A 27925-nucleotide genomic window follows, 5' to 3' on the forward strand; every position below is an offset into this window, starting at 1 on the left:
AAGACTTTCCAAGATGGCGCCGCCCATACCCCCCATAAACGGCTTCAAACCCGTTCTTCAGAAAGTCTATGGGTGACGTCACAGATGCTTTGTCCATATTTTTTACAGTCTATGGTCTGGGATTGTGGTGTATTCTTTGGTTTTCTCCGGCCAAAATTTTGGCGGCCCAATCAGCGAACAGAGGGAGTGGCTGAGAACGATGACGTTGATGTTGTGCGTTAGTTTGAGTTGATGGGCGTAGGGTTACATCACGACCAAAGGTTAGCGATTGGTCATGGCAGATCCAGAGTGACTCTGGGCAGATCCAATAGTTTTAAACTTCAACAGAGTACCCGGCTTCAAGGAAGATGACGCTTGTCAATGGAGAGAGGCCAGACTCTCTGTACAAATGAAATGTACGAGAGTCTGGTAGATTTTTTTTTACAGTCTATGGGTAGAACCAGGGCTGCGTTCAGCCCCGACAAAACGTTGCACAACGTTTTTTAAACTGAAACGGTGATGTGTTGAACACACTGTTCTGATGACGCAAGAGTTGCAACTATGGCAGCTGAGAAGGCCATTATTGTGTTCTTTGTGAAGAATTTTCTGAGCCTGATGAAATCGGTATAAATATGTGTTTAATACTACAAAATATGCCCGATGTTACAGTTACTGCACTTGCCGCCCAGAACAAAAGAGAACATCCTAATCGAGTGAAGGGATTGCTGAAACTGAAATGGAAGCACACATCTTACCTAATTCAGACTAAAACACATCTATTTAGCCTCACATACTGACTTTATTTGTAGTTCATACTGTTTTAATACCCTGTATTTTCTTTCTCAGTTTTAGGAAAAGCACTTAATTACCATTGTTTATTTCTATACCAATACACTTGCAATGAAGCTAAAAATATAAACAACTACATCATTATGTTGATATCCTATATTTTTTACAATAAAACTTTCGACAAACATGTCTTCAAATATCCTCAGTTGTTGCGTATACCGAGCTGCATCAAACAAATTTGTAAATTACTTTCCTTGAACCCATTGTGCGAGTTCACTTTAGTACCGCATGCTTTATATACATGTTGCTGTTGATTGGACTGCAGTTCTGACACACCCACCAAACAAGAGAAAACGTATCTCAAACCCCGTTGCACACCGGTGCACGCCGTTTCCAGGAAACATGACGTTCAACCCGGAAACCGTAGCAAAACGTTGCGCACCGCTTTGAACTTGAACATGCCCCAGGCTAATCTCAATGTGGCTCCATGAGAAAATTCATAAATTGTACATGTTTTCAGTGTCAAAAACAAAATTAGTGTCACTTTTCATACAGCTGATACTTTTTTCTTTTAAAGAGGAATATCTGAAAAACTAATAATACTGAAACTGTCTGATTGATTACCAAATGAAGAGAGCTATGGCATGGAAAATAATAAATTCATCAAAGAGGAATGCGACTCTATTGGTGGAGAAATGGTTTTGGATGACGTTTGGTCAATGATTAAAAAGATGAGTGAGAAAACAAAATCTGTTAAAATCCCAGTGCTGATACTTGGCAGAAAGCAGATATTTTAGGTATGAAGTTTTGCATTTTAAATTAAATACATAAACATCGAAAAGAGGATAATAAACTTTACTGATGTATTAAAGAAAAGGATAAAGAGTAAAGATCTATAACTGTAATTACTTCTGTCAAAGAAAAAAGTAAAGTGTGGTAAAAGACAAAAAATAAATAAATAAGTAAGCTGATTCAGAGAGAATCATAAATGCCAACATAAAAAAAAAACACTGAAGCTTTTCTGCTTTTCTGTGACAGATTCTGTTCTCACTGAAATATTTAATTTGTTTCTCTAATGACAAATATTTAATCTAAAGTTCCTTGAGACAATATGTGAAATTATGTAAATTTCATTTACAAATGTCAAATTTCTTGCAAACAATTTCTTGTTATGTTTGTCAGATGTCCTTCATCAGACGTGTATATATATGTTGATTTGATATCTAAATTGTTCACAGAACACAAATGTAAATAAGATATTAAGATTTTATCTACTCACCACTGACAGTAACACTGATGTTCCTCTGAACGGTGTGTGAATTGCTGCTCATGTGTAGTTGATAAACTCCAGAGTCTGTGGTTTTGGAGTCACTGATGATGAGAGATCCAGATGGGCGATGCGGCTTCAGTCTACCTTTGAATCTCCCACCAGCTCTGGTGTCATGTTTTACGAAGTCTTTGGTCGTCCTTTTATTGAGTTCAGCAATGGTCTGGTTTTTAAACTTCCACGTTATCAGATCATATCCCGTTATTTCAATAAGACCAGAGTCTAGAGTTATAGATTCTCCCTCCTTCTCTGATACTGTCGTCATTTCATCTGTCACAGCAACAAACACATATGAGGAACATATGATAACACATATGAATAATACTTTTTTAATCACGCAGTTAAGTGTTCTGCGGTTGATCTACTGACAATGTGCAAATTAAAGAATACAGCTCATTTCCATAATGACAACGCAATCTACCAAGAGCAACATACATTCACATAGAGTCGCAAACAAGAGAGATCTCCTAAAAACACAGGAGCAGCAAATTAAAAATAACATGGATCGGCAAACAATATGTTCGGATAACGTCTTCCTCTGTCATTCCAAATAAATGAACACAAGTGGAGAAAAAAAAGCTCTCTGTTCTCCACAGCGCCTCTAGCAGCAAATATTACAGCGTGTCAAACTAAAAACTGGTTAAAGCAGGGATGCCCAATCCTGTTCCTGGAGATCTTCCTGCAGTGTTCAACTCCAACTCTGATCAAACACACCTGAAGCAGTTCATGAAGATCTTCAGGAGCACTTGATCATTACAGTGGGTATGTCTCCAAGATTGGGCAGCCTTGAGTTAAGACGTGCTTTCGGGGCATTAAATAATAGCATGTAATTTTACTGCCTCAAAACTTTATAAACAACATTGCATGATTTATTCAAACAATCTCCTGACATACATTTTACAACTGAAAGGAATTCCTACAACTGCAAATGCAATTGCAAAATTGCAAAAAAAAGTTTATGAAGGTCAGCCGAAAAAATATATGTGACTATTTGATATGGGTGCACTGCACCAGCAAAATCTGGCCGAAAGTGTGTTGTGACTGTGAGAGCTTTCCTTAAGATGTTTCCTGTCAAGTGAACAAATGTAAGGTGATTATGATTTATAATCAGGGGCGTAATTTGTGGGGGGGTTGGGGGGGAGATAACCCCCCCAATATTTAAATCTATGCATTACAACCCCCCCAATATTTATACCATGATCACATGAAAAATATGCAGACCCAAACTTCAACCCCCCCAATGTTCAAACCAAATCTACGCCCTTGTTTATAATGCACGTAAAAGAGCCTTTTTTAAGATTGTTTCCAGACAAAGCGCTCTTTAACAGACATCTTAGAGACACACGTGTGTTCTCTGCTTCTGGAAGTGCAAAAGATGTGTGTGATGAATTCTAGTTAAGCACTGCAGATCCTATTGTTTGTTCTCACCTCTTGCAAAAGCTGATCTACGTATTTGAGTTTCATTTTCTTAAATCAATTTTGATATTTTGCACATTTTAATTAAAACAAACCCATGAATGCACCCAGTCCCAACATGATATTTTGCATAGGTATTAGTATAATATTGTTGCTTAAAAAGGTCTTTAATAGCATCAAATGTTAAAAAATGCTGGCAAAACATTCAAATAATTGCAGAAGGCAACCGGATGATCCATGCTGTAAATATTGAGGCTCATTTCTGACTGCTATGGAAGCTTGTTCCAGGCAGCCAGAGTATAAAACATATAAATAAAGAAAACAAATTTTGACTGACATTTTTTTCTGCCAATTGTGAGTTTCTGTGAGTTTCTTTTTTTTTTTTTTTTTTTGTGACAGAAAAAAGCCATAGATTGTAACTGTCACTATTTGCCATCAGGCAGGCTCCGCCCACAAAACACGCCTCTGTTTACAAACACCAATGCTCTATTGAGCCACATTACTACAATATAAGAACAGTATTAGAATTATCGGAGACATTTTTAAATTAAAAGAATAATAATTTTAATGTATTAATTCCAAGGATCGGCACCTTATAAACAAATGGAACTCCGTAACAGCAAATTTGTAAAGGTACACTATGAAACTTTTAGCGCTCTAGCGGTTAAAAACAAAACTGCAAGCGGCTTTTGGAAGAACATTGTAGCCGGTGTTGAGCCGAATTTCTACTGTCCTCCGCATGACATGAGGGGCTAAATTAATTTATTGTTTGTGATTCCCTTTCATTTTTATTTACTTAAATAATTTTTGTGTAGTTATTGCAGCATTGTTTGTTAAATGTCTTGAGAACATACTAGATGCATATTTTTGAAATTCAATTAAATAAAACAACGAATTAAATAAATCAAAAGCTTACACTGTTTGCTCTACAAAGCTTTTTGTAACCAATCTTTCCAACCCAATTTACAGCACAACAACATCGAACACTGAAGAAAACATAAGAAAACTGATCAGAGGCTGATCATGTACAGTAAGTGCAAAGCTGAAGGATTCAATGAGTTTACTATACAATACATTGTAACATTAATTCCCTGTGCAATTTATTTTAAACCAATATAATCTCAATATAATCCCATTGGCAAATAATGTTGCGTATTTCTTTACTCAGATTATTCTCATCTCTGCCGTCTGTACATCACCTCTTGCCATAGAATATCAAAAGTAATATCCATTTTACAATAGTTAACAGTAAACTTGCCCAAACTATACTGCCTTCCTCAGCTCCACTGTTTGGTAATTTGGTCATGTGTTTTCTATGGGGAACAAAGTTCCTCCTCCTCCAGGGGCTTCATGGCTCAAAAAGACCAATTACATTGAGCAACATTCAAATATGAGAAAGATATTAGTCTTACTGGAGATATTTGTACACCAAAAGAATAGCACTGGCACCTGCGCCTAAACAAATGGAAATCTGCCCTGGAAAATAATTAAATAAAAGGACTTGCCCATCTTTAACATTAATAATTCATTTAGTGTGAACTTCAGTGTTAATTTGAGCATAATTGTTCACTATAGTGATCACAGAATCTAAATATGATAATTATAGAATCTAACAGAATACAAATTTATAGAAAATTTGAGCTACTCACCACTAATATTAATATGTAATTTCCTGTGTAAGATCATACTGGCGGTGTTGATCTCCAATTCATAATCTCCAGACTGATCTGTTTGGATGTTTCTGATGGTGAGATCTCCGTTTTCATTATTCCGATGAATGTTCCTCCATCTCGTGTCATCAGGGCCTTTTAACCCATTAACTTGCTTGAAACCACCGCTGGTTCCGATGTTTGTTTCTTTACATTTACGGCATAATTTTACCAACAAAGCTTTAATTACTATTGACAAACAATACATCACTCGAAAGTTTAAAGTCTCACGCTTTGATATTTCTGATCGTAATGTCACAGTGATAGCATCCTTTTAATTCGTATCAAGAGTTCGCAACAAAACACACAACATTAAAACTGGGAGTTTTGGCCTGTGTTTGTCCAGTGAAGATGACAGATAAATTTATTCATCCTAACATCGGCGTAGAGTTCATGATAATTATCCAGAACACAAAATCAATTCGACTTTTTAGTCCAAAAAGTGGTAATTTAAGATTAATATCGATTATTTTTTCTTTGCTTGCGTAACATTTCTTCTCAGAGAATTATAATTCTTGTAAATTTTTCAATAAATGATGTAGTCTAAGAGGAATTTTAGTAATACTACACAATATTATAATGTTTGCTAGAATTTTGCATACAGATTAACCCCGCCCCCTGCTTTATCTGTGCTGCTCTGATTGGTCAGTCATTGAAAACATTCTAACAGCGCCACCGGCTGTTGGGATGTCCAAATGCATAACCAACAATATTCATAGCACAAAGACAGCCAATGTATAGTTTTGATGGAAGAAAAACGAAGAGATGATAAGAGAGATTTTAAGGATAGTTTGTATTCCTCAATCAGCCTTGTGCAGGTGTTCAAGCACACAAGTTTATATTTAGGAATCTTAATATTTGTATTCTTAATAAATGTGCATTCTGTAACTTATGTGTCACTAGCATTACCAATCAGAACTGAGAAAATGTTGTAAATGACTGTATTAAAAAAAGTTTCCTGAACAATGCCTTTGTCTGCCGCTGACTAGAGGAAATCATGCACTGTCAGAGCCGGTTCAACAGTTTATGAAGAACTTGCTTCTTGAATGTTAAAATGTATGTTGTAAAGAGCATGCATGTGTGTATTATGAATACAGTCTAGACATACTACATCTGCCATGTTAGAATACGACCTATGATGGCAATTGTGTCCCTGTTCCCTGATATCTACTAATTATTTCCCCTAACCTTATGGGATATTAAAGTTTTCATCCATTGTGGATTTTATAATCTTGTTGGAAGTACTGGATCATCCAGGTATTTTCCGGCTATTGCTTAATGAATAGTGTGTATTTGGACATTTGATGTGCTGTTTTTCATATGCTATATAGTAGGGATGTAGATTTATTTGGACACAAGGCCTGTCTTGTCCCCCTGGTCTTGCGAAACTGATTGTCCCACCCCAAAATCCCTTCATTGGTTGAGCCAATGTTGCTGTATCAGACTGATCTAGATCCTCAAACAAACAGATCAGACAAGATAACTATGTGATAAGAAGCTGAGAAGTGAGAAGTGTGCTGTACTAACGCTACACTACATTCCCTATACATGCTGTCAGCTAACAGAATATTTTTTTTCTTTTTTTTGCTACAATCTTAATTTTTCAACTTGTATAGAACTACTAAAAGTTTGATACAGAGACAAATATGTAAATGTTTGCAGACTGGAGACATGTAGAGATATATTGACAGATATATTGCTTAGGGAAGAGTTCTGCACTGGGGTAAATGTGTACAGACTAAAGTCAGATGATAATACATAGTAATAGTATATTAATGGTGGTATATTACAGAATATGAGTCAGAGTAAAGAGATTTGAAAAGTGGAGAGAGAGATACTGGATGTCAGTAGAGACAGAGATGACAGGATGGACAGTTTGCTGTATATCTGTCATAATGTAAAAGTGTCAACATATGAAGAGCAGATGACCAAAAAAAAACAGTTTTAAAATTTGGGTGAAACGTTTGATAAATAACTGACAACGGAAAAGCGTGAATGATGAACTAAAGCACTGCTAACATAAACCTAAAGACATGATTGTAACTTTTACCACTGTACTGTCAACGCACGACTGTTTCAGACAAAGTTCAACTATTTAAATGTTTACAATTTACAGATACAACAATTATGCTCAGTTGTAAATAATTTCATATTGTTTTTCATCTCAAATTAATTTCAAGTAGCCTACTTGGTGTCCCCAAGTGCCATTTTTCAATATTTACATTCTATAGTAAGATAATGTTTCATGAACCTTATTTTTAGTGGCTTTACAATCAAATTTAAATTATAACTTATTCAGCCTTGTGGCTTTGAATTGATTGATTTTTGAGTCGATCATAGCACAGTTTCATATATTTAGTTTTAAATATATTTTATTTAAATAAATTAATCATTACTTTACAAAATATTTAAGCCTCTCTCACTTTTAGTCAATAATGATACAACAGATTATTTTACTTGAATGACAAAGCCACATCTCTCATCTTTCTCAAGAGTCCTCAGTTATGCCTGTAGTCCAGAGTGTTCATGAACTGTGACTCTTTTAGTCTGTGTATGTCAGGTTTGGGTTTGAGCTCAACTAGTGGGGGCGACTGTTAACAGGTTAAGTCTTGATCTCCAAACCTCCACAGTATCTGATCATCTCTCTGTATATCAACACCAGTGTGTAGAGTGACAGTATCTCCCTCAGTCACTGATAGTGATTTCACAGCATCTGTCACAGTAACAAACACATGAGGAGAACAAACAGAAACAGATTAAATCAGATCAAGCTAATAATGCTACAGGTCTAGAAGTCAGAGATGCTGAACATCTTTGACTCAGATTCTTCAGATTTGCTGCTCTTGCTTTTCTTTTTCTCTCTCTCATTGTTGAATTTTGAATTGACATCTGAACCTCTGCCTATCTAAGGGTTGTTGACCTTCATTGTTATTTTTTGAGTTATGAAGTTTGCTAACTCTTTAGTAATTGCAGTTTAGGCTCACCTGTAATTGCTTTGTTTTTGCATATATTTATACTCTTTGCTTTCCTTTTGTCCCTCTGGCCATTGAAACTGTTTGTATCTTTCTGAATGACTCCTTATATTGATCTTAAACTTGAATCGTGACACTGGAAATAAACAATGTGTTTTATGATGTAAAATGCATGAAAACTATTTCAGAATCTGCACTATATTTCTAGTTCACTAATCAAATAGTGACAGAACTGTTTACAAAATTACATGAATGTGCAGACACTGGTGTCAATGAACATCTCTGGATCTTTGCTTAGTGAGTGTTAAAGGAAGAAACTATTTGTAAATGTTTTAATTCTTTTGATGATATGTTTTAATGGTATGGTGATTTTCTTTCTATCTTTTTTTTATATAATGTTGTGCTGTTTATCTTGTTTATTCTTAAGATCGTCTCAGATCAAATCTATTCATTGTGGAGCTTCATCCATCATCAGTCTTAATTAATGTGTCTCATAAAACACTGCATTAAATATTAATAAGCAGTGTCTACCTATAGCAATAACTCTAATCTGTGTGAGCTTTGTTGCTGTTGTTTAACATCCCTTCATTTCAAGTGGATACAGGAAGATTAAATATATAAAAGGAAGTAATGTAAAAGAGAGATTAAACAAAACAACATTTAACACAATAAAATAGGATATGGTAATTTCTATGCCTCTTGTTTCTTCTTTTTAAAGTTGTGAAAATAACTCTGGATTCCTCTTTGCTGTAAATCTCTGAAGAATAAATATTTATTTTACACATATTTCATTTTTTACACATTATTCTCTTAACTTGCACTCATAGCTGCTTTTTTGATTCACAAAAACAACAACAACAACAGGTTTTGAAGAATAAACCTCTGATTATTCCACATAATCTAAACTGTTCTCAGGAAATGAATCTAGATTTGAATCCAGTTATCAGATTGTAAGACTTGAGTTACTCACCGCGGACAGTAACACTGAATATTTTGGATGTCTCAGTTCTGCTCTTGATCTTTAGTGTATAGCGTCCAGTATGGTCAGTTCTGGTGTTTGTGATGGTCAGAGATCCAGTCTGATGATCCAGCTTCAGTCTGCCATTGAATCCCACATTATCACCCTCAGATGTATTGAAGAGTCCAGCTGCTTTATTAATTCGAGCTATGATTAAATCACCAAACTTCCACTGAGCTGAAGCATCTTCTCCTTCTGGTATTTCAGTTTGAGGGTTTAGAGTGACAGAATCTCCCTCCATCACTGTCACTGTCACATCAACACCAAACACACCTGGTGGGGAAAAGATAAATTAAAGATGTTAATTCTTGATCAATCCTGGCATTTTTTGCAGTGCAGCAAATGTTAGAGTGAATTTACCCTGTTACACAGTGTTTTTTCATTATTGTACTGAAGTGCTCTCTGTGTGACTGAAACAGAGAGAATCCAGAACTGAGTCTGTATCACTGCTGTGTGACTCTGCTGTTATTTAGTTTTCTAGATATAGTTTGATACTGGCTTTTGCTGACTCTAAACATGCTTTTAAAAGTTAATTTCCCCAATACCCATTTCAAATAACTATTTACCATAAAACACACTTTACATTTTATACACTAGTCTCCTAAGGATATTGTTTTAAATGTAGCCAACCTCCATTTCACACTTACATCAGTGTCTCCTGATAATTATCCTGACGTGACTTGTAATTTCAACATAAGACATAAATTGTAAAACGTATGTGGCTGTATGTGGAAGATCACATGCAACACTCAAACAAAACACAAAAACACACGCAAAATAAATAAGTAAAATTAAAAGTGCAGCCTGGAAGAACTGGATTAAAAAAATGCAATGAACCAAAATAAATTGTTATTGTTAAAATGTTAAATGTTTCTTATACTGGAATGGCATTAGTCAGATAATGTATATCCATAAAGGATGTTTTAAAATTCCACATAGCTAGGGGAGACCAGAGAGTGTTGTAATTTGTGGTGAGTTCAAACACTATCAGTTTAACTTAGAAATGAAGAACAGGAGTTTAATCACAGTCGTGCATGAGCACCAGCATCCTCAGATGACAGTAGAAGTTGTGAGTCACAAAAAATATAGAATTTACAGAACAAAAGTAAAAGTAAAATTTCAGGAATTTGGCTCAAAAAAGATTTACAAATGTTTTGCGAGCGAAAACATTTGCAAAATATTTAGACTCATTTTATCTCCAATCTCATATTTTTTTTTCCATCACAGTCTATTTCTTCTATATATTTTTTTTACAAATTGTAGTATTTTGAATTAAAATGTTTCCCATTTGTTTACATTTTTTAATCAAAATATTTTATATGAAATAAAGGTGGGGTTTTTTTTGCATAATATTTCTGAAAGTAAAACTTAGCACAATAATTCAAACCAATCCGACCCACTGTTTCAGAAACAGGCTGTAACAACAGTGTTACTTTAGAGGCAAATAGTGATAATAAAGACAAGCTTGATAAAGAGATGCAAGTATTTCTGGTGTAGACTACAGGGGGAGAGCGGGGCACAAACTAACGCGGGGCTAGTTGTAACACAGTTGTTTTAAATACTTCCACACATGCTAGCATTACAAAACTTAGTGTATTTACTAGTTGCCATATCAACACTATATAGAGAAAAGAATTACACCCAAATTCTGAAGTCTTTGGAAGACATCACTGAACATTTGTTAATCCATAGCAAAAGTATATTTCTTAGGCTATTTATGTTAATTTTTCATCTCTATTTTTTGTGTTTATTTAAAATTAGACAAATATGATATTATTTGAATCTCCAATATGTTATTTAACAGTTGATATGGTTCTTTAATGCTGATCTAACCAACAGAAGACACAAGCGGGTTTAAATCCCAGTTGTGCAGCTGGGGCATGTTGTCACACTGCGTTGCATTGTGCCCCTATTATAACTATGATTCTATTATATACATTTATGAATTCTGTTTAGAAACCATGAGAAAAAGGTGAATAAGACTGAGTGTCAATGTTCAGAAAATATTAATTATTATTATGTTTTGAACTATGTTGTATAGGTGTGTTTTCTGTGTTCGTTGTCAAACTTATTTAAATGGATTCATTATTAAAAAATGCCAATATTTTGTATGAAAAAGTTAATAATTGTATTTTATTGAGAAAATAATTCAGTTTGTCTTGTTTTAAGCTGTCACGTGGTCATGTTACAATGTACCCCACCTATGGGGCATGTTGTCACATTTCACTTCCATTCTTTCAGGGTAGGCTATAGGCCACCAAGAAAAGAAAAAAAGCACTGTATTAATAAAAAAAAAAAAAAAAAAAAAACATAATTGTACTAGACGTGTGGAATTAATGTGGGGGAAAATAAATACTCTGAACCCTAAGTAGATTTAAACAAACTGAGAGTTACGTTGTACCCCCACTCTCCTAGTGACACTGAATACCGCAAATTTAAGTAATCCATATTAAAATATGTTTCAGAGATATCTGACTGAATAAATAAGAAGTTATTAATGTGCACCTGCTGATGGTCGATTCTGAGCCGCACCCATAACCGACCGACAGGAAAGAGAGAGACACTTTTAAGAGATTTAGGCCTACTTGAGATCTGTATTTTGCATTCCGCTAAAACAGTAGCCAATATAAGCTTATTGTTATTATTCACAAATAAATACATAGATAAAAAATAGTGTTGTGCAGAAAATTACAGGTCGTCAGCGCTCTCTAGTGTTCACTACCAAACACGCATGCACGAACAACTTACCCCCCAAAATACCTTTATAATTGCGTTGTCACTTTCACATTATGATTTTTCACAACGTCTATTTGTAGAAAAGTTATAGCCGTTTGTTAAGAAACAATGGTGATACAAGCAAATTAGATGACAAGAGCAAATGCGCATTTTCTGTTTACGGTTTATATTGAAAGCGATTGAAACCGAAAGTGTTGAATTAATGGAAATGAACGTGACTCACCGTCCACGAGCAATAAAGACCCAAAAAGGAAGAACATATTCCTCACACTGATGTCGCTGCCGACCGCATCCAAACTGAATGATAGAAGTGATGCAGGATGATGATGGGCTCGTAGCAAACCGACCAGGTCACGTGATTTCTGCGAGTTACATCATCACACTATTTAAAAGCGGTCCAAACAGTCTTTTATCCTAAGGAAAAGAAAGAAAGAAAGAAAGAAAGAAAGAAAGAAAGAAAGAAAGAAAGAAAGAAAGAAAGAAAGAAAGCCCCCTCTGCTTTGGTGAGCGTGACTGCAGAGGTCGACATCAGTACGTCACTGATGATAGTGGTATGTCTAAATGCATGAAACGCTTTAAAAATGTAAAAAATAAGACAATAATAACAATACAACAAAAATATACAAAAGTGGTGTCCCACAACAAATTAAGCTACAAGCCATAATATGCTAAGTTTTCTTGACATATTTTTTGGGCCTATATTTAGTTTAATACTGTAATTACCATAAACAATGTAAAACAACAAAAAGAGTCCTGCTATGGACTTGCCACTTGTCCAGAGTGTTTCCTCTGTCTACTGCCCAAGATGCTAATGTGAATCGTATAAATTTTAAACTGTATATTAAACTAACCATGTTTCTAACATCTAACCTTATTCAACATCTAACATTTGAACAGGATGTACTGTACGAAACCAATGAAAATATTGTGTCTTTGAGTGTGTGCGTGCGTATGTGTGTAAAAATAACACAGTTTGGGAAATGAAACTAGACAGTCTGTTAGAATCTTGTGATTAGCAAAAGAAGACATTATTAAAACAAAGTTTGCTTTACCTATTGTAACAGAGGGGTTTGCATATGAAGAACCAATCAAATAGTGGGGAAATTATGTAATGCAGCCTGCATGAAGACGCTAGATAGTTGGGTTTAGGGGAAAAATCCACTACAGACCCATAGGATAAGCGTTATGGAGAACTGATGGATGGATGGAAGAAAAAACATGCAGAATGTCACAACAAAGTGATGATTTCAATACTAGTATGCAATTAAATACAAGAATAAAGCAGTGTTTAAGTAACTCTAAGAACATTAAGGGTCTAAGGGTTTGTGTCCGCTGAGACAGATCTACTGTCAAACATCTACAGGATGTGATCTATGAGAACTCAAAATGACCAAACTAAAGTTCAGTCAGTATGAGAAAATAACCACACAAACAGAATTAAAGTGTAAACTTGAGTCAAGACAGTTCCTCTGTCCATTGATCTTTTTCTGTGAGGTTTGGAAATGAGGGAGAGTATCTCTGTTATTCTCGAGATAGAGCCTATAACCTCAGAGAAGAGAAGATGCTGAAAATAAACCACAAGAACTGAGACCATCTGCAAACATTAGCTTCAGATCAGAGAACAGATATCTTTTAAAGATTATTTACATCCAATACAGAATCTTTATCTTAAAACAACTCTAAATGATTAGGCTGCAGGTTGACTATTCAAACCTAAAGGGATAAGAAAAAGAAGTGTGAAATTAGAAGTGAACTGAAAAATACCTCACAGGATGTGTGGGTTTGCATATTTAGTGTGTATGAAGGGCATCTTCTTCATCTATGCATCTCATGGTTTGACTTCCCTTCAAAACAGCAAGAAACAAAAGAAACATGGGAATTATTTTCCTGTAGATTTCCACTTCCAACAGATGATCATCAACAGCTTACTTTTTGGAAAGCTAAAATTGTTGCACACAGAGATTTGCTCATATATTTTTGTAGTACTTGCTAATAATTATTAATAATTTTAGATAGTGTGTCCTTCATTATATATAAAGTGTCCTCTATTACCAGCTTCCTTGCTGCACAATTACAATTGGATGCAAACTATTTACAATGTCAGTTTTATTAACCTTCTTAGAAGTTTAATGAACTGGTGGATTTCTTTAGCCGGACCAAGAGCTGTGAAACTCTCTCTCAATGTTTGAGCATTTGTCTACGTCACCAACTGTTGCACACTCACGCGCACATAACGGTGGCAGAGTGCAGAGTGTTGGAGAATGAAGCGGATCTGTGAAACATTCACTTAACAACAACAACAACAACAACAACAACAACAACAACAACAACAGAAAAAACATTCATTATCTTAAAATAACATCAAATTTTCAGACTTGTTATGTGACAATTTGAGACTCTGCGAAAATGATTGGCACGTTTGTTTTGCTCGTTTTGTTGTGTCTTGGTAAGTTATAAATCTGTTTTTCATACAATGTTAACATTAGGCCTATCACAACGTAGTTACATATCAGGCTACTACACACTTCTTCTTACGGTAAGAAGATTTACATGATTTAAATATTTAAGCCGTGTAATCTCGTTCTGCAGGTGTTTTTCAGGTTGAATCACATGAAGTTCAGTCAGTAATGCTGGGAGACTCTGTCACTCTGGACTCGAAAGTTTCTGAAATACAGTTGACAGATGAGATCGAGTGGAGGTTTGACACCAGTCGCATAGCTTACACAATTAACTTGGAGAATCCAAAGTATGATGATGAGAGATTCAAAGACAGACTGAAGCTGGAGAGAAATGGATCTCTCACCATCAACGACACCAGAACCACAGACACTGGAGTCTATAAATTTAGTACAATTATCAATAACAAGGAGTTAATAAAGACGTTCAGTGTTACTGTTTACGGTAGGTGTAGTATAATTAATATATGAAGAGTTCAGATGCAAAAACCTCTAAGTGCCATCTGAAATTTTCTTCTCTAAATGATCATTTTTATCAAGCTCGTATTTTTAAGTTCAGTAATTTCACTTAAATGACAATTAATAGGTACTTTTCATTGCCATTTAAGTGAAATTACTGAACTTAAATAAACGAGCTTGATAAAAATGATCATTCTAGAAGAAAATTTCAGATGGCACTTAAAGGCTTTTTGCATATGAACTCTTCATATAGCCTAATGTCCTTTTTCATATTGTAAATGACACTAAATCGTTCTCAAAATTATACATTTTTCAAGATGGTTTTTATATTGGACATTACATCTACATATAGCCTACTTTTTATGCTGTAGCCTTCTCCTCCTGTACGGCTAAAATAATTGTTTCATTTCAATTGGCCAGACACGAAGGTGATATTCATTATTTGACCACCAGATGGCCACAACGTACACCGTATTGAAAAGCCTCCACAATCATTCACTTTTCTCGCTTGGAGACACAAGGCTCGATCTTTATCACTGGAAGAACGTTTTTATAATTCCTAAACTATTGGTGGAAATACGCGCGTTTTATAGGCCTACCCACTGTTCAGTATCCAGATGCAGACCCGCAGCACCAGCCTCAGGCCGGAGCATAAAAAAATATAGCATATAGCCTACCTTAAATGCAAATACCCACAAAGAAACAATTACAAATGAGAAGAAACAACAACAACAACAAAAAGTATAAGAAAACAAAACCAACAGTGAGGTGTCTTTAATATTTCTGTCAAGATTTGGTGAGCTAATTTACAAATCGGTATTCTGTATCTTTTATTGTTTATGATAGAGTTATAAAGTACAGACAGCCTTGGCAATAAATATGAGTAATCAATCAAACAGCACTGAAAAGTAAAGTAGAATTAGGTGTAACTAACCTAAACAATAATATTCCTTTAATTTCTGTAATCTTTCTGTTATGATAAAAATAGCCTATTAAATCGACATAATTCTCATTTTATTGATCAGGGAACACAGAAGCTCAAACGAACCTGCTTGACACGCGAGAACAATCTACATCTGGATTACCTTCATACTACAGTGTCTAATACTGTAGTACTAGTACTCATACTATTTGTGTCAGTAACTACACAAATTCGTATAGGCTATAGAACATACCTTTTTCTGAAGTACTCAAGAGAGTATGCAACTTCGGTCGCAGCCACAATCTTGTGGACTTAAAAATGGCTGCCGTGTGTCCATTAAGTCTATGAGACCGTAAGGTGTCTCATTTTAGGCTTCAAAAGGGTGCTCGCGAGCGCCCCCTTAGTGGTCGATATGTGCCGTCAATGCGCACTTTTGTGTGTTAACTGATGTGTGCGTTGATGAATAAAAGCCGAAATTCAATCTGTTCATCATACAAAGCCATCTTGTCTTATTTAAAAGTATTGTCGTTAAATATTGTAGATATAAATCCATTTAAAATGTGTATGCATAGCTCATCTAATAAAACAAAAATTATGTGTGTAATTAGCGCTATACTCTATTAAGACACTATAAGCACACCTCACTTCCACTAGTCTGAAACTTAATTCAGCGCTGATGAAGGATGAAGATGTGCTGTTTTGGGAGGCTCCAGGAACCCCTGCATTTATTTTTGTTATTTCATGTTTTGCAGCTCCTGTACCCATTCCTGTCATCAGCAGTGTCATTTCACAGTGTTCTTCATCATCAGAAAGTTCATCAAGCCCAACATGTGTGCTGCGGTGTTCAGTGATGGATGTGATCAGGGTTAATCTCTCCTGGTACAAAGGAACCAGTGTATTGTCCAGCATCAGTGTGTCTGATCTCAGCATCAGTCTCTCTCTTCCTCTGGAGGTGGAATATCAGGATAACAACACTTACAGATGTGTGGTGAACAATCCTCTCAGCAACCAGACCAAACACGTCTGCATTACCGATCTCTGTCAGTTGTGTTCAGGTACGTTAGCGGTGATGTTATTTACAGTGGGGAGAACAAGTATTTGATACACTGCCGATTTTGCAGGTTTTCCTACTTACAAAACATGTAGAGGTCTGTTATTTTATCATAGGTACTCTTCAACTGTGAGAGACGGAATCTAAAACAAAAATCCAGAAAATCACATTGTATGATTTTTAAATAATTAATTTGCATTTTATTGCATGACATAAGTATTTGATCACCTACCAACCAGTAAGAATTCCGGCTCTCACAGACCTGTTCGTTTTTCTTTAAGAAGCCCTCCTGTTCTCCACTCATTACCTGTATTAACTGCACCTGTTTGAACTCGTTACCTGTATAAAAGACACCTGTCCACACACTCAATCAAACAGACTCCAACCTCTCCACAATGGCCAAGACCAGAGAGCTGTGTAAGGACATCAGTGATAAAATTGTAGACCTGCACAAGGCTGGGATGGGCTACAGGACAATAGGCAAGCAGCTTGGTGAGAAGGCAACAACTGTTGGCGCTATTATTAGAAAATAGAATTAGTTCAAGATGACGATCAATCTCCCTCGGTCTGGGGCACCATGCAAGATCTCACCTCGTGGGGCATCAATGATCATGAGGAAGGCGAGGGATCAGCCCAGAACTACACAGCAGGACCTGGTCAATGACCTGAAGAGAGCTGGGACCACAGTCTCAAAGAAAACCAGTAGTAACACACTACGCCGTCAAGGATTAAAATCCTGCAGCACACGCAAGGTCCCCCTGCTCAAGCCGAAGCATGTCCAGGCCCGGCTGAAGTTTGCCAATGACCATCTGGATGATCCAGAGGAGGAATGGGAGAAGGTCATGTGGTCTGATGAGACAAAAATAGAGCTTTTTGGTCTAAACTCCACTCGCTGTGTTTGGAGGAAGAAGAATGATGAGTAACATCCCAAGAACACCATCCCAACCGTGTAGCATGAGATGGAAACATCATTCTTTGGGGATGCTTTTCTGCAAAGGGGACAGGACAACTGCACCGTATTGAGGGGAGGATGGATGGGACCATGTATCGCGAGATCTTGGCCAACAACCTCCTTCCCTCAGTAAGAGCATTGAAGATGGGTGGTGGCTGGGTCTTCCAGCATGACAACAACCCGGAACACACAGCCAGGGCAACTAAGGAGTGGCTCTGTAAGAAGCATCTCAAGGTCCTGGAGTGGCCGAGCCAGTCTCCAGACCTGAACCCAATAGAAAATCTTTGGAGGAGCTGAAAGTCCGTATTGCCCAGCGACAGCCCCAAAACCTGAAGGATCTGGAGAAGGTCTGTATGGAGGAGTGGGCCAAAATCCCTGCTGCAGTGTGTGCAAACCTGGTCAAGAACTACAGGAAACGTATAGGTTCTCTATAATTGCAAACCAAGGTTTCTGTACCAAATATTAAGTTCTGCTTTTCTGATGTATCAAATACTTATGTCATGCAATAAAATGCAAATTAATTACTTAAAAATCATACAATGTGATTTTCTGGATTTTAGATTCGGTCACTCACAGTTGAAGAGTACCTGTGATAAAAATGACAGACTTCTGCATGCTTTGTAAGTGGGAAAACCTGCAAAATCGGCAGTGTATCAAATACTTGTTCTCCCCACTGTATTTACTCATCCAATCTCTGTCACGGTACATTAGTATTATATTAGTCTATATTTACTGAGTCAAAAAAAAAAAACCCTTTTTCTGTGCTTAATTTCTCTCTTCAGATGAAGTCCATTATTTTGGAGGGACTGAAGCTGTGATCCGATTGGTCGTCACTGCTCTGGTGGGCGTGGCCGCTTCGGCTGCTTTCATTGTGCTGGTTTATGACATCAGATTAAGAAGAGTTGAACTGGAGAGACATCAGACCCACAATGATGGATCTGATACTTCTTTTTGATTCTTGATGATTCTTTTTTACTTTTGTCTTTTTTACAAAAGAATGGATTCAGTGTTTTTAAATGCTATGTTTAAAATACCAAAATTGAAATAGAACTATAAACATGCTGTGCTTAAAATAAAATACTGATTTCAGATTTTTGTGTATGATTTTTTATTTTTTTTTGGTCAAATTAAAAAAATATGTTCTATTTGTAGCTCTACTGGAACCATACAGAGAAGTAAAACTTGATTTTAAAACAGACATTGATGAGCACCTGTCCCAACTTGGTGGGCGAGTTTGTCCCAATATTACCCACTTTGAAGAAGAAAAAATATGCCCTCGTTGTTGTCTATTATGGTAATACCACTGCTTTTGATTGTCCCTTAGTTAATTATGACAAAATGAAATTTAGTGAATTTAAAATTTAAGTGTTTAAATAAGATTACATTTTAGGAAGAAGCTGAAGAACCATACATTTTTAAATAAAGTAAAAGTAAGGGCCCACAATCCCCTAAACTGGGACCTCATACATTCCACTGGAATTATAAGCAACATGATGTATCAGTTCATGTTCAGTCACTCCATAAGCTTCATCTGCAAGACAAGCGCATCTGAGGTCTGAGTAAAAAAACTCTGACTGAATGCAGTGTTGTTAAAAATACTAAATGTAGTTTCAGTTGTTTTTAAATGATGAGACAGAACCATACAACAAATAAATAATAAAATTGCACAACACTGTTATCCCACCAGGGAAAAAAAATATATTAATATATTTTCATTCAACATCAAAGAAGAATGCAGAATGTCATGATGAAATGATGAATTGAATACTAGTAGCAAGTATCTTTAAAATCTCACTTAATACATGATAACAACATTAAAGGGTCAGTTTGTGTCTGCTGAGAGACTGTCAAACATCTACAGAAGGGGTTCTCAATCCTGGTCCTCGAGGGCCACTTTCCTGCAGAGTTTAGCTCCAACCTTGATCAAACTCACCTGCCTTTAGCTCTCTAGTAAACCTGAAGAGCTTAATTAGCTGGTTCAGGTGTGTTTGATTAGGGTTGGAGCTAAACTCTGCAGGAAAGTGGCCCTCGAGGACCAGGATTGAGAATCCCTGATCTACAGGATGTGGTCTGGAACTCAAAGGGACAAAAAATATATGAAATGAGACGTGAAAATAACAACACAAACAAAGAATTAATGTGTAAACTTGTATCAAGTCAGTTCTACATTGTACTCTATTCAGTGTATTTCGTGAGGTTTGGAAATAAACAAGAGGTTTTGTTAATGCTGTTGTTTTCTAGACAGGGTCTGTAACCACAGAGAAGAGAAGATGTTGAAATAACCACAAGAACTGAGACCATCTGCAGTCTGCATTACATTTAGATCAGAGAACAGATATCCATTTAAGATTATTGTATTTAATGACATATAATCTTTAAATATCCCCTAAAAACAGTAGTTAAATAAAAAAAAAGTGTATTTCACCCTCATTCAAGAAACATTGTTTCCACTGAATGCTTTAGAAACTTTAGCAGCTCAAGTTCAGAGTCAAAGTGAAACCAGTTTATTTCAGGTAAGTTTAGTGTCAGACTGACCCAAATGAATGTGGTTTCTGTTGAGTGGACAAACTTGCCCCTGTTTACTATTGCATGTGTGCAGTTGACTGATGGGTAAAAACGGGCAAAGGCATTATTTTCCATTAAGTCTGATTTCCACTCTACACAAATTAATTGTAAAAAATCCAGCAACACTGACATCTGATTCTTTCTCTTTGTGCCTCCTTGAACAACTTTTATTTATCAGGACATCTAAAACAGCAGATCGAACCAAACCAGTGCTGCAACATTCTGGAAAGAAAATTAACACAGCAGCAACTCTAGGAGAATGGAAGCTGTGTCAAATGTATCTGGAAACAAGTGATAAACACAGGTTTCTGTTTTGCGGTGTTATTAAAAGCTAAGGAATAAAAAAAGGGTGTGAAACTAAGCCACGACATCAGTATTTGAGCTTGTGGTGGCTAACAAAATTCTATCACTGAATAAGAGGAAAACATTTCCAATAGTCTTTGATGAGGTTTATTTTCTTGCAGGAAAAGGCCAGCAGTCGTACACACACACACAGAGTGTCTGCAGAGTGTGACAGTGAAGGCATCTTTCCTCCTTTATAGTCTCGACTCCCAGAATGTTATCTTTCTAGGCCAATGATGGTATTTTCAACCATATGTGGAACATTCTTAGACTTGTTCATCATATTTTATCCTTGAGTGGAGGCTCTCCTGTCACGTCCCAACACTCTTTACCATTCCAATACAATTCCATATTAGAATAAGGTTTGTGTGTGCTCTTTTACTGTCATATGATGGTCACACACATCTTAAAGATGACATTTCTTCCACAAGCTTCTTTGCTCTTATGAGTGAGTAGAACGGTCATGTACACGCACCCCTAGGAGGCGAGCGGACTGAATGAGTCTTCTGATTGGCTGAAGAGTTTCTCTCCCCCGTTTGGCTCTGTCGTGTTTCATAAAATCACGCTTTTTCAGGCATAAAGCATATTACGATTTACCTCAAAGAGTTAAAGAAAATGATTCACGCTGTTTTGTTCTGTTTAAAGGAGAACTTGGTAACTTTTTTAACTTAATAAAACTGTCTAGAAATCATTTGGATGGTTAAACAACCTGTTCTGGTGATATTGGTGACTTTCCCCGCTCCCCCCAGCGTTCCCAGGCGGAAAACCAACCTTGCAACTTGGGGACTACCGTCCCGGCAAGATAGAAATAGGAAGTCTTGTGAGAAACGAGAACGAGCGCGAAACACGAATTGCTTTACGGCAATTCGACATTAAACACACACGCATGTATGATGTATTACCAGATTACCCACCTCAGTAGACAAAGCTCCACACGATTCAGTTGGCTTGCTCCGATCAAAACAAACGCACATGAGCAGCGGTAGAGAGGGGGAGGAGGCCTCCTCAAGTGAGTTTTTTACGACCGTGTTGTGACATATACGCCCCCCCACAGCTGTAGGGGGAGCTCGTGGGGAAAACATGCGACAACAAAAGGGAAAATCAGCGAAGAAGTGACTAAAGTTCGCTAGAGTTGCCGAGTTCTCCTTTAATGTTGTTTTCTTCTGGATGGTGAGTTCTAAATAGGTTATATAAAGTCAAGAAGCATTAAAATGATTTAGATGTTTTAGAGATTTATAGGCCTAATCTAATCTTGTTCTTCAGGAGTGTTTAGTGTTGAGACTGATGAGATAAACGCCCCCGCCAACATTCCCATGTGGGTTTTTGATGGGCTGTCACTTGGGCCCTGCAGGAAAACTCAAATGGGGCCCAGAGAAATGTGTCCACATGGATATGCATATGTTAGCTCATAGGGAGACATGATGGGACACAGTGGGCTCTAATTTAAGCCCTTTTAGGTTTTCATTATGGGCTCATTTGGCTCCTAAATGGGTGCTAGCGGTTTATCTGTGGTAGTTCGGCTGCCTTCATTAAGTTTGTTCATTCTTGAGTGTGACGTTACTGAATTTAAAAATCTTTCAAAATTGTCCAATAATATAAAAGCAACAGTAAAACTTGGTTCATATAAAATGAAATATACACATCTTATATTGATAGAGAGTTGTTGTAAAGTTTTCTTTCATCGAAGCAGAGACCAGGAGACAGTTGGGATCACGTTCAAAAGAAGTTATTCTTTATTGAGAACTCCGCTGTACGTGGCTGCAGTACTTCCAACATGATCTGATCTAACATAACTTTACATGTTATCTTATAGGCATTTTAGGAGGAGGGACTTTTGGGGGTGGAGACAAATTCAAACAAAGCATGTAAATGAGTATACAGGTTAAGGTAACAAAAGGTGAGATTCTCAGTGAATCATTCGTGTGCTAATCCCATCAGTCTGAGTGAAACTGGGGCTCGAAGAGCCATTAAAGAAAACAGGAATTGCAACTTTGCTGAGATCTTAACCTTAAAAGCTAAAATCAGTATTCTTCACTGTGATATTATGTAAGGAAGCATATCTGAAATAGATTCTTAAATTTTAACCCATCAGTCCCCTCTTTGAGAGTTCTTAAAAAAACTCCGACAAAATACAAATTTAAACACTTAAGTTAATTCTTGTAACTTGAAAAAGTTACAGGCACGTATAACTTATTCTGTGTTGTGTCCTTGATTTACATGAGTGTCATAGTTCTTCTCAAAACCATAACTGTTGACACCTGCGACGCAGGGTGTAAAATGTCACATGATTACACAGAAAACCATGTAGCATAAGAGTGGAAGTCTTGAAAGTCCATGGACCCTGAATAGCTGTGAAGTCTGTTTCCTGTAGAGTCCATTTGTCACGTAGAGTCGCTCTGATGACTCGTCCGTCATGAGTTTTGTTCATGGAAATCTGAGGTGATGTTTTATACCAGGATGCAGCTTGTGAAGACATCATGGCATACACACATACCTGTAACACAATAAAACAAAAAAAACGGCAGACCAGCAGTATTCATGCATGGACTTCATTCTTCCATAAGTCGCACATGTTCTGTGTTGATTTTCTGTAGGCTAATTGCATGTTGACACAGAAACAAACATGCGATTAGGGTCCGTGATATGTCTGCGCTGTGTATTTTTCATTTTCTTTTATGGTTGGAACTCATTTTCTCGTGAACAAGTTTCTGAACCATGAAGAATTATCTTCAGTCATCTGGGGTGTAATTTTGTTGAAAGATCAAAATTGCTTGTTGGTTAACTTAACATTAACCCGGTGCAGCACTCATGTAATGGTGCAGGCTTGTAGTCTTGATCATGTCGATGGATGACTGAAGGTTTCATATGTCTCTGCGTTGTGTATTTTTCTTCTGTGTTGGTTGGCTCGGCAGTGGGTCTAGTTGTTTTCTTGAGGTTGTGGCTTCATATGCAGGTGAGGAGGTCTTTGCATATGGGTCTCAGGAGAGCCATCAAGTTTTATCTGCACACTGTAAAACAGAAAACAGAAAAACAGAGAGCAGTATTTTTTCAAAACACTACGGTTGTAGCAGTTTAAACACTATGGTTCTATCGTTTTCAGAGTCTACGGTTGTTGTTTAATTCTTTCCCTATTTCTTAATTTATTTGACACCTATGGACCAGTGAGGTAAGGATGGACTAAATAATGGGGAAGGCCTATGAGGTTGTCTTCACCCTGGATTGGCCCCCGACGCCTGTTGCGTTCAGTTCTTTCCAGGGCCCTCACTGAACCGTGTGTCCTATCCTGTTCCTGTAGAACGGGGAAACAACTGTACAGTGTGTGAGAAAATTGGCACTTCCCATTCTCCAGTGAAACATCAGTCTTAATAGACATTATATAGAGCATGGGGATCTGACTGGAATATTTCTGTGGTATAAACATTTAAGGCTGTGAGTATACTGAATGTCCCCCAAACAAAGGCTGTGACAGTCACTTTCCTTTTGTTCTATTAAACAAAAATAAGTCTTTCATCTTTGTTGTGAGTTACTGGGGAGATTAAGCAATCACAGCCTAAATGGTTAACACCGTATCAAGTTGCCCCAAGAGTTTAACGAGGAGGGGAGGGGCTGCTTCAGAATATCAAGCAGGCTAAGCAGAAGCTGGTTAACCTTGTTAACTTGTCTTAAGTTATCTTTGTTTTTTCTACATTCTTTTCCAAAATGTCCGTGCTTGCCACAGTAAGAACAACTGGCTTCTCTAGGACTTTTGCGTTTCTGTTTCTCTGAATTGACCTTAAATGATGCTGCTGCAATTTTTACTCTTGCCTTGACATCAGAGTCTCTTTCCCAAATAGCTAAACTGTCCAAGTTGTCTTGCAGGGTTCTACTGGACCATGTTAATTCTAAGTAAGGCAATGCATTTTTATGTTCTGACAGAAGACCCTGAAACCATGCGCGAACTAGGGGACCATTATCACCTAGCACTTTTTCTGGAGTATCTACAATTCCACTGTACACTGCAGCTACCTGACAGAACCTCTCAGTATATTCACTCACAGTTTCTTCTTTCTCTTGTACACAATTGGTAATTTTCAACCAGTCCACTTTCGGTCCAACAATGTTCTTTAAAATTTTCAAAACACCTTCTCTCAAATCGCCTTTACTGACATGTTGCAGTTCGGAAGTAACAGCAGACTCAAAATTGTTGAATTCAGATTCAGTTAGAATTTGTGACATCAGCGGTGTGACTTCCGGCAACGACATGTCGTAAAGATGCATTTTACTGAACAATGCTCTCCTAAACTCAGAAAAATTTCTTTGCACTGATAGCAAACTTTCAGCAATTCTCTCAATATCTTTCGGACCTAAATATGTTTTGACTGCTTGTGTTTGGACAACAGAAGAGTTCGGAGTAACACTTTTAGTTCCCTGAGATCTTCTCCTAGCCCCACAAACCTGCACTGAATCTACAGGCTGATCAGTTACTGATTGGATGGCTACATTTGTTTCAAAGAAAGCTTTTAAGTCAGGATAATTGTTATCAGGCTGACTAACTTCTTCCATATCAGTTTTTTTCTGCATCTTTGTTGCGGTTTACTTTCTTAGTCAACGAAGATATTCTAGCACGGAGCTCTTTGATCTGTTTCTCTAGCTCGGAGTTGCGCTTAGACTGTTCTGTAGCTAGGGTTAAACCGAATTCTCTGTGACAACAGATACAACTTTTCACACTGTTCTTGCGAATACTTTCTCCTAGTACCTTCTTACAATCTTCGATTGACCAAACTTTGCCTGGATCAATGCCAAATTTCTTTGTTAAATTCAATCTGACTTCCTCAGTCACGATTGAGTCCATGTGCTCTGATAACAAAGACTTGAATTCACTATCTGTCCAAAAAGGTGTAATCTGTCTAGTACTTTTCCTAAACATTTTGTGAATTTTTGTTACCACAAACAAACACTAAAAAAACTTCTCTCTACTGTCTTGCAAACAGAGGGTACAATCTTATTAGCACATGAGGCTAAATCTAATTCTAAAGCTAATTCTCTAGCTTACAGATAGGTCTTCTCTAGCAAGAGCATACACACAATATTAACATGTAACTGTTAATCTTCCCTGCCAACAACAGAGGATCAGTTTCATCTCTAAAAAAAACTTTTTTAGAGGCTCATCTTTAGTTAACCAAACTCTACAGCTGTTTGTTAACTACTTCTCTGAACGGCGCAGAGGAAAACATTTGTACTGGTCTGCATTGGTTCTTTTAATGGAGTGAAACTCACCGAGTCTTTCATTTGTAGAGAAAGATTCCGTCTGGAAAAATTCAGTCTTTGAGATCTTTTTGGAGCTTGAAGTTTTCAATCTGGATTCAGAAGATTCAGTCTGGATCTCAGTCAGCTTTGTTGAGATCTTTGAGCTTGAAGTTTCAAGATGCAGTTCTTTGAGCTTAAAATTCTTTGAGTTTCCTTCTTCTCCATCCGGGTCACGGCACCATCTGTTGTAAAGTTTTCTTTCATCGAAGCAGAGACCAGGAGACAGTTGGGATCACGTTCAACAGAAGTTATTCTTTATTGAGAACTCCGCTGTACGTGGCTGCAGTACTTCCAACATGATCTGATCTAACATAACTTTACATGTTATCTTATAGGCATTTTAGGAGGAGGGACTTTTGGGGGTGGAGACAAATTCAAACAAAGCATGTAAATGAGTATACAGGTTAAGGTAACAAAAGGTGAGATTCTCAGTGAATCATTCGTGTGCTAATCCCATCAGTCTGAGTGAAACTGGGGCTCGAAGAGCCATTAAAGAAAACAGGAATTGTAACCTTGCTGAGATCTTAACCTTAAAAGCTAAAATCAGTATTCTTCACTGTGATGTTATGTAAGGAAGCATATCTGAAATAGATTCTTAAATTTTAACCCTTCAGAGTTTATATCCCTTGACACGCAGCTGATAGTGTTCAAGTGTGAGTGAGGGACGACCATTTTTTTTTCTCAAATGAGAAGGCGGGATTGGAGGGAAGGCACACACTAATCATTTTGGCTCGTGAGGAAGGTGATGCAACTGCTTTCCTTTTGAGCACTTTTTTTTAACAGGCTGCGCAGTGGTATGCAAACACACATTGACTGACAGGGAACACAATCCGACATTTTATGGTCCTACATCTTCCACAGATGATATATATTTATAAAAATACATTTAGACTGCTTAACATAGTGATTGCTATCGGTATATGAAGAGATTTTCAATCAGCCTTAGAAAATAAGTAATTTAGCTATATATTTGTACACTATTATTCCCTCTGTGTGTGTGTCTTTGGTTTGACTTTTTGGGGTCTTAAAGAAAGGTCAGCATGCTGATGCAACAAATTATTCTATTTTAGTATGTCACATGGTACAACATATTTCTCAACATATCTATAGGATGTATTACCATCTTTGGAAGGGATGTGGGTATATATGTAAAGCTGACCACTGTTCTGGAGCGACTTTCTGTAGGAAAATGTAAATCTGTTGAGTGATTTGATGAGTTACTAATCAATATTTATGCTTCTAAATATCAAATGATTTGAATGAATTCAACAAGCTTCTGAGATTTACTAATTAAAAAGTCACATGTGAGAAAAGCATGTGTTAAAAACCTAATTTACTCTTCTAGCTGACCCTGACAGCCGAGGTCACTGGGGTCACTCAGGCCTGTTGCCTACGCATCGATTCTTTGTTAAAACATTCGCTTTACTTTTCATCTTCAATCACAAGAGAATAATGATGAATATTGTCTGAACCTCTTACTGAGAGAAAGTACGTTATCAGTATGTTTGACCTTGAAGAAGCTGTGTGTGTGTGTGTGTGTGTGTGTGTGTGTCAGCACTCTTTTGTTACAGGATGTTCTGAGGTGAACTACTGTCACGCAGGGGCTGTAAAATGACCATCTGTCATCCAGATCATCGATGGAGATATTCTTCTGACTCACAGCCCATATGTGGACATTTTCTGTTTATCTGTGCCTTAACCAATCAGAATCATTCAACCTGACATGATGATGTAGTTTAGTGACCTATGTTAGAGTATTGCTGCTGTATTAGTGTGTACGGCAGAGCGGCCTATGAACTCCTTGAGTGTTGAAGCTGACTTCTGCTGATGAAACTGCAAACTATTCTTCAGTAAAAAAAATCCTTCAATTGATGCATCTCTTGACTCCTGGTCTTCAGTCATCATAACTGGTCTTACATTTATTGTTTAGTAGTATTTATTGCATT

The 27925-nt window shown here is 36.9% G+C and overlaps 2 protein-coding genes across 2 annotated transcripts in view; one reads left to right on the forward strand and one right to left on the reverse strand.

The window, feature by feature from the left end:
• LOC307169761 (uncharacterized protein) overlaps window positions 1-27925 on the reverse strand; it is an 87834-nt gene that overhangs the window by 14033 nt on the left and 45876 nt on the right. The window contains exons 7-9 of the mRNA XM_079890566.1: window positions 7820-7933; window positions 5161-5316; window positions 2048-2365 (exon numbers count right to left, since the gene is read on the reverse strand). Coding sequence (XP_079746692.1) covers window positions 2048-2365; window positions 5161-5316; window positions 7820-7933 — 588 coding nt within the window. The remainder of the gene's footprint in view (window positions 1-2047; window positions 2366-5160; window positions 5317-7819; window positions 7934-27925) is intronic.
• LOC307169778 (uncharacterized protein) lies at window positions 14188-18876 on the forward strand. The gene is made up of 4 exons (XM_079890593.1): window positions 14188-14392; window positions 14536-14847; window positions 16536-16838; window positions 18569-18876. The coding sequence occupies exons 1-4, from the start codon at window positions 14353-14355 to the stop codon at window positions 18739-18741; spliced, it is 828 nt and encodes a 275-aa protein (XP_079746719.1). The 5' UTR covers window positions 14188-14352; the 3' UTR covers window positions 18742-18876.

This window comes from Squalius cephalus, assembly GCF_949319135.1.
Source record: "Squalius cephalus genome assembly, chromosome: 13".
Lineage (NCBI taxonomy): Eukaryota > Metazoa > Chordata > Actinopteri > Cypriniformes > Leuciscidae > Squalius > Squalius cephalus.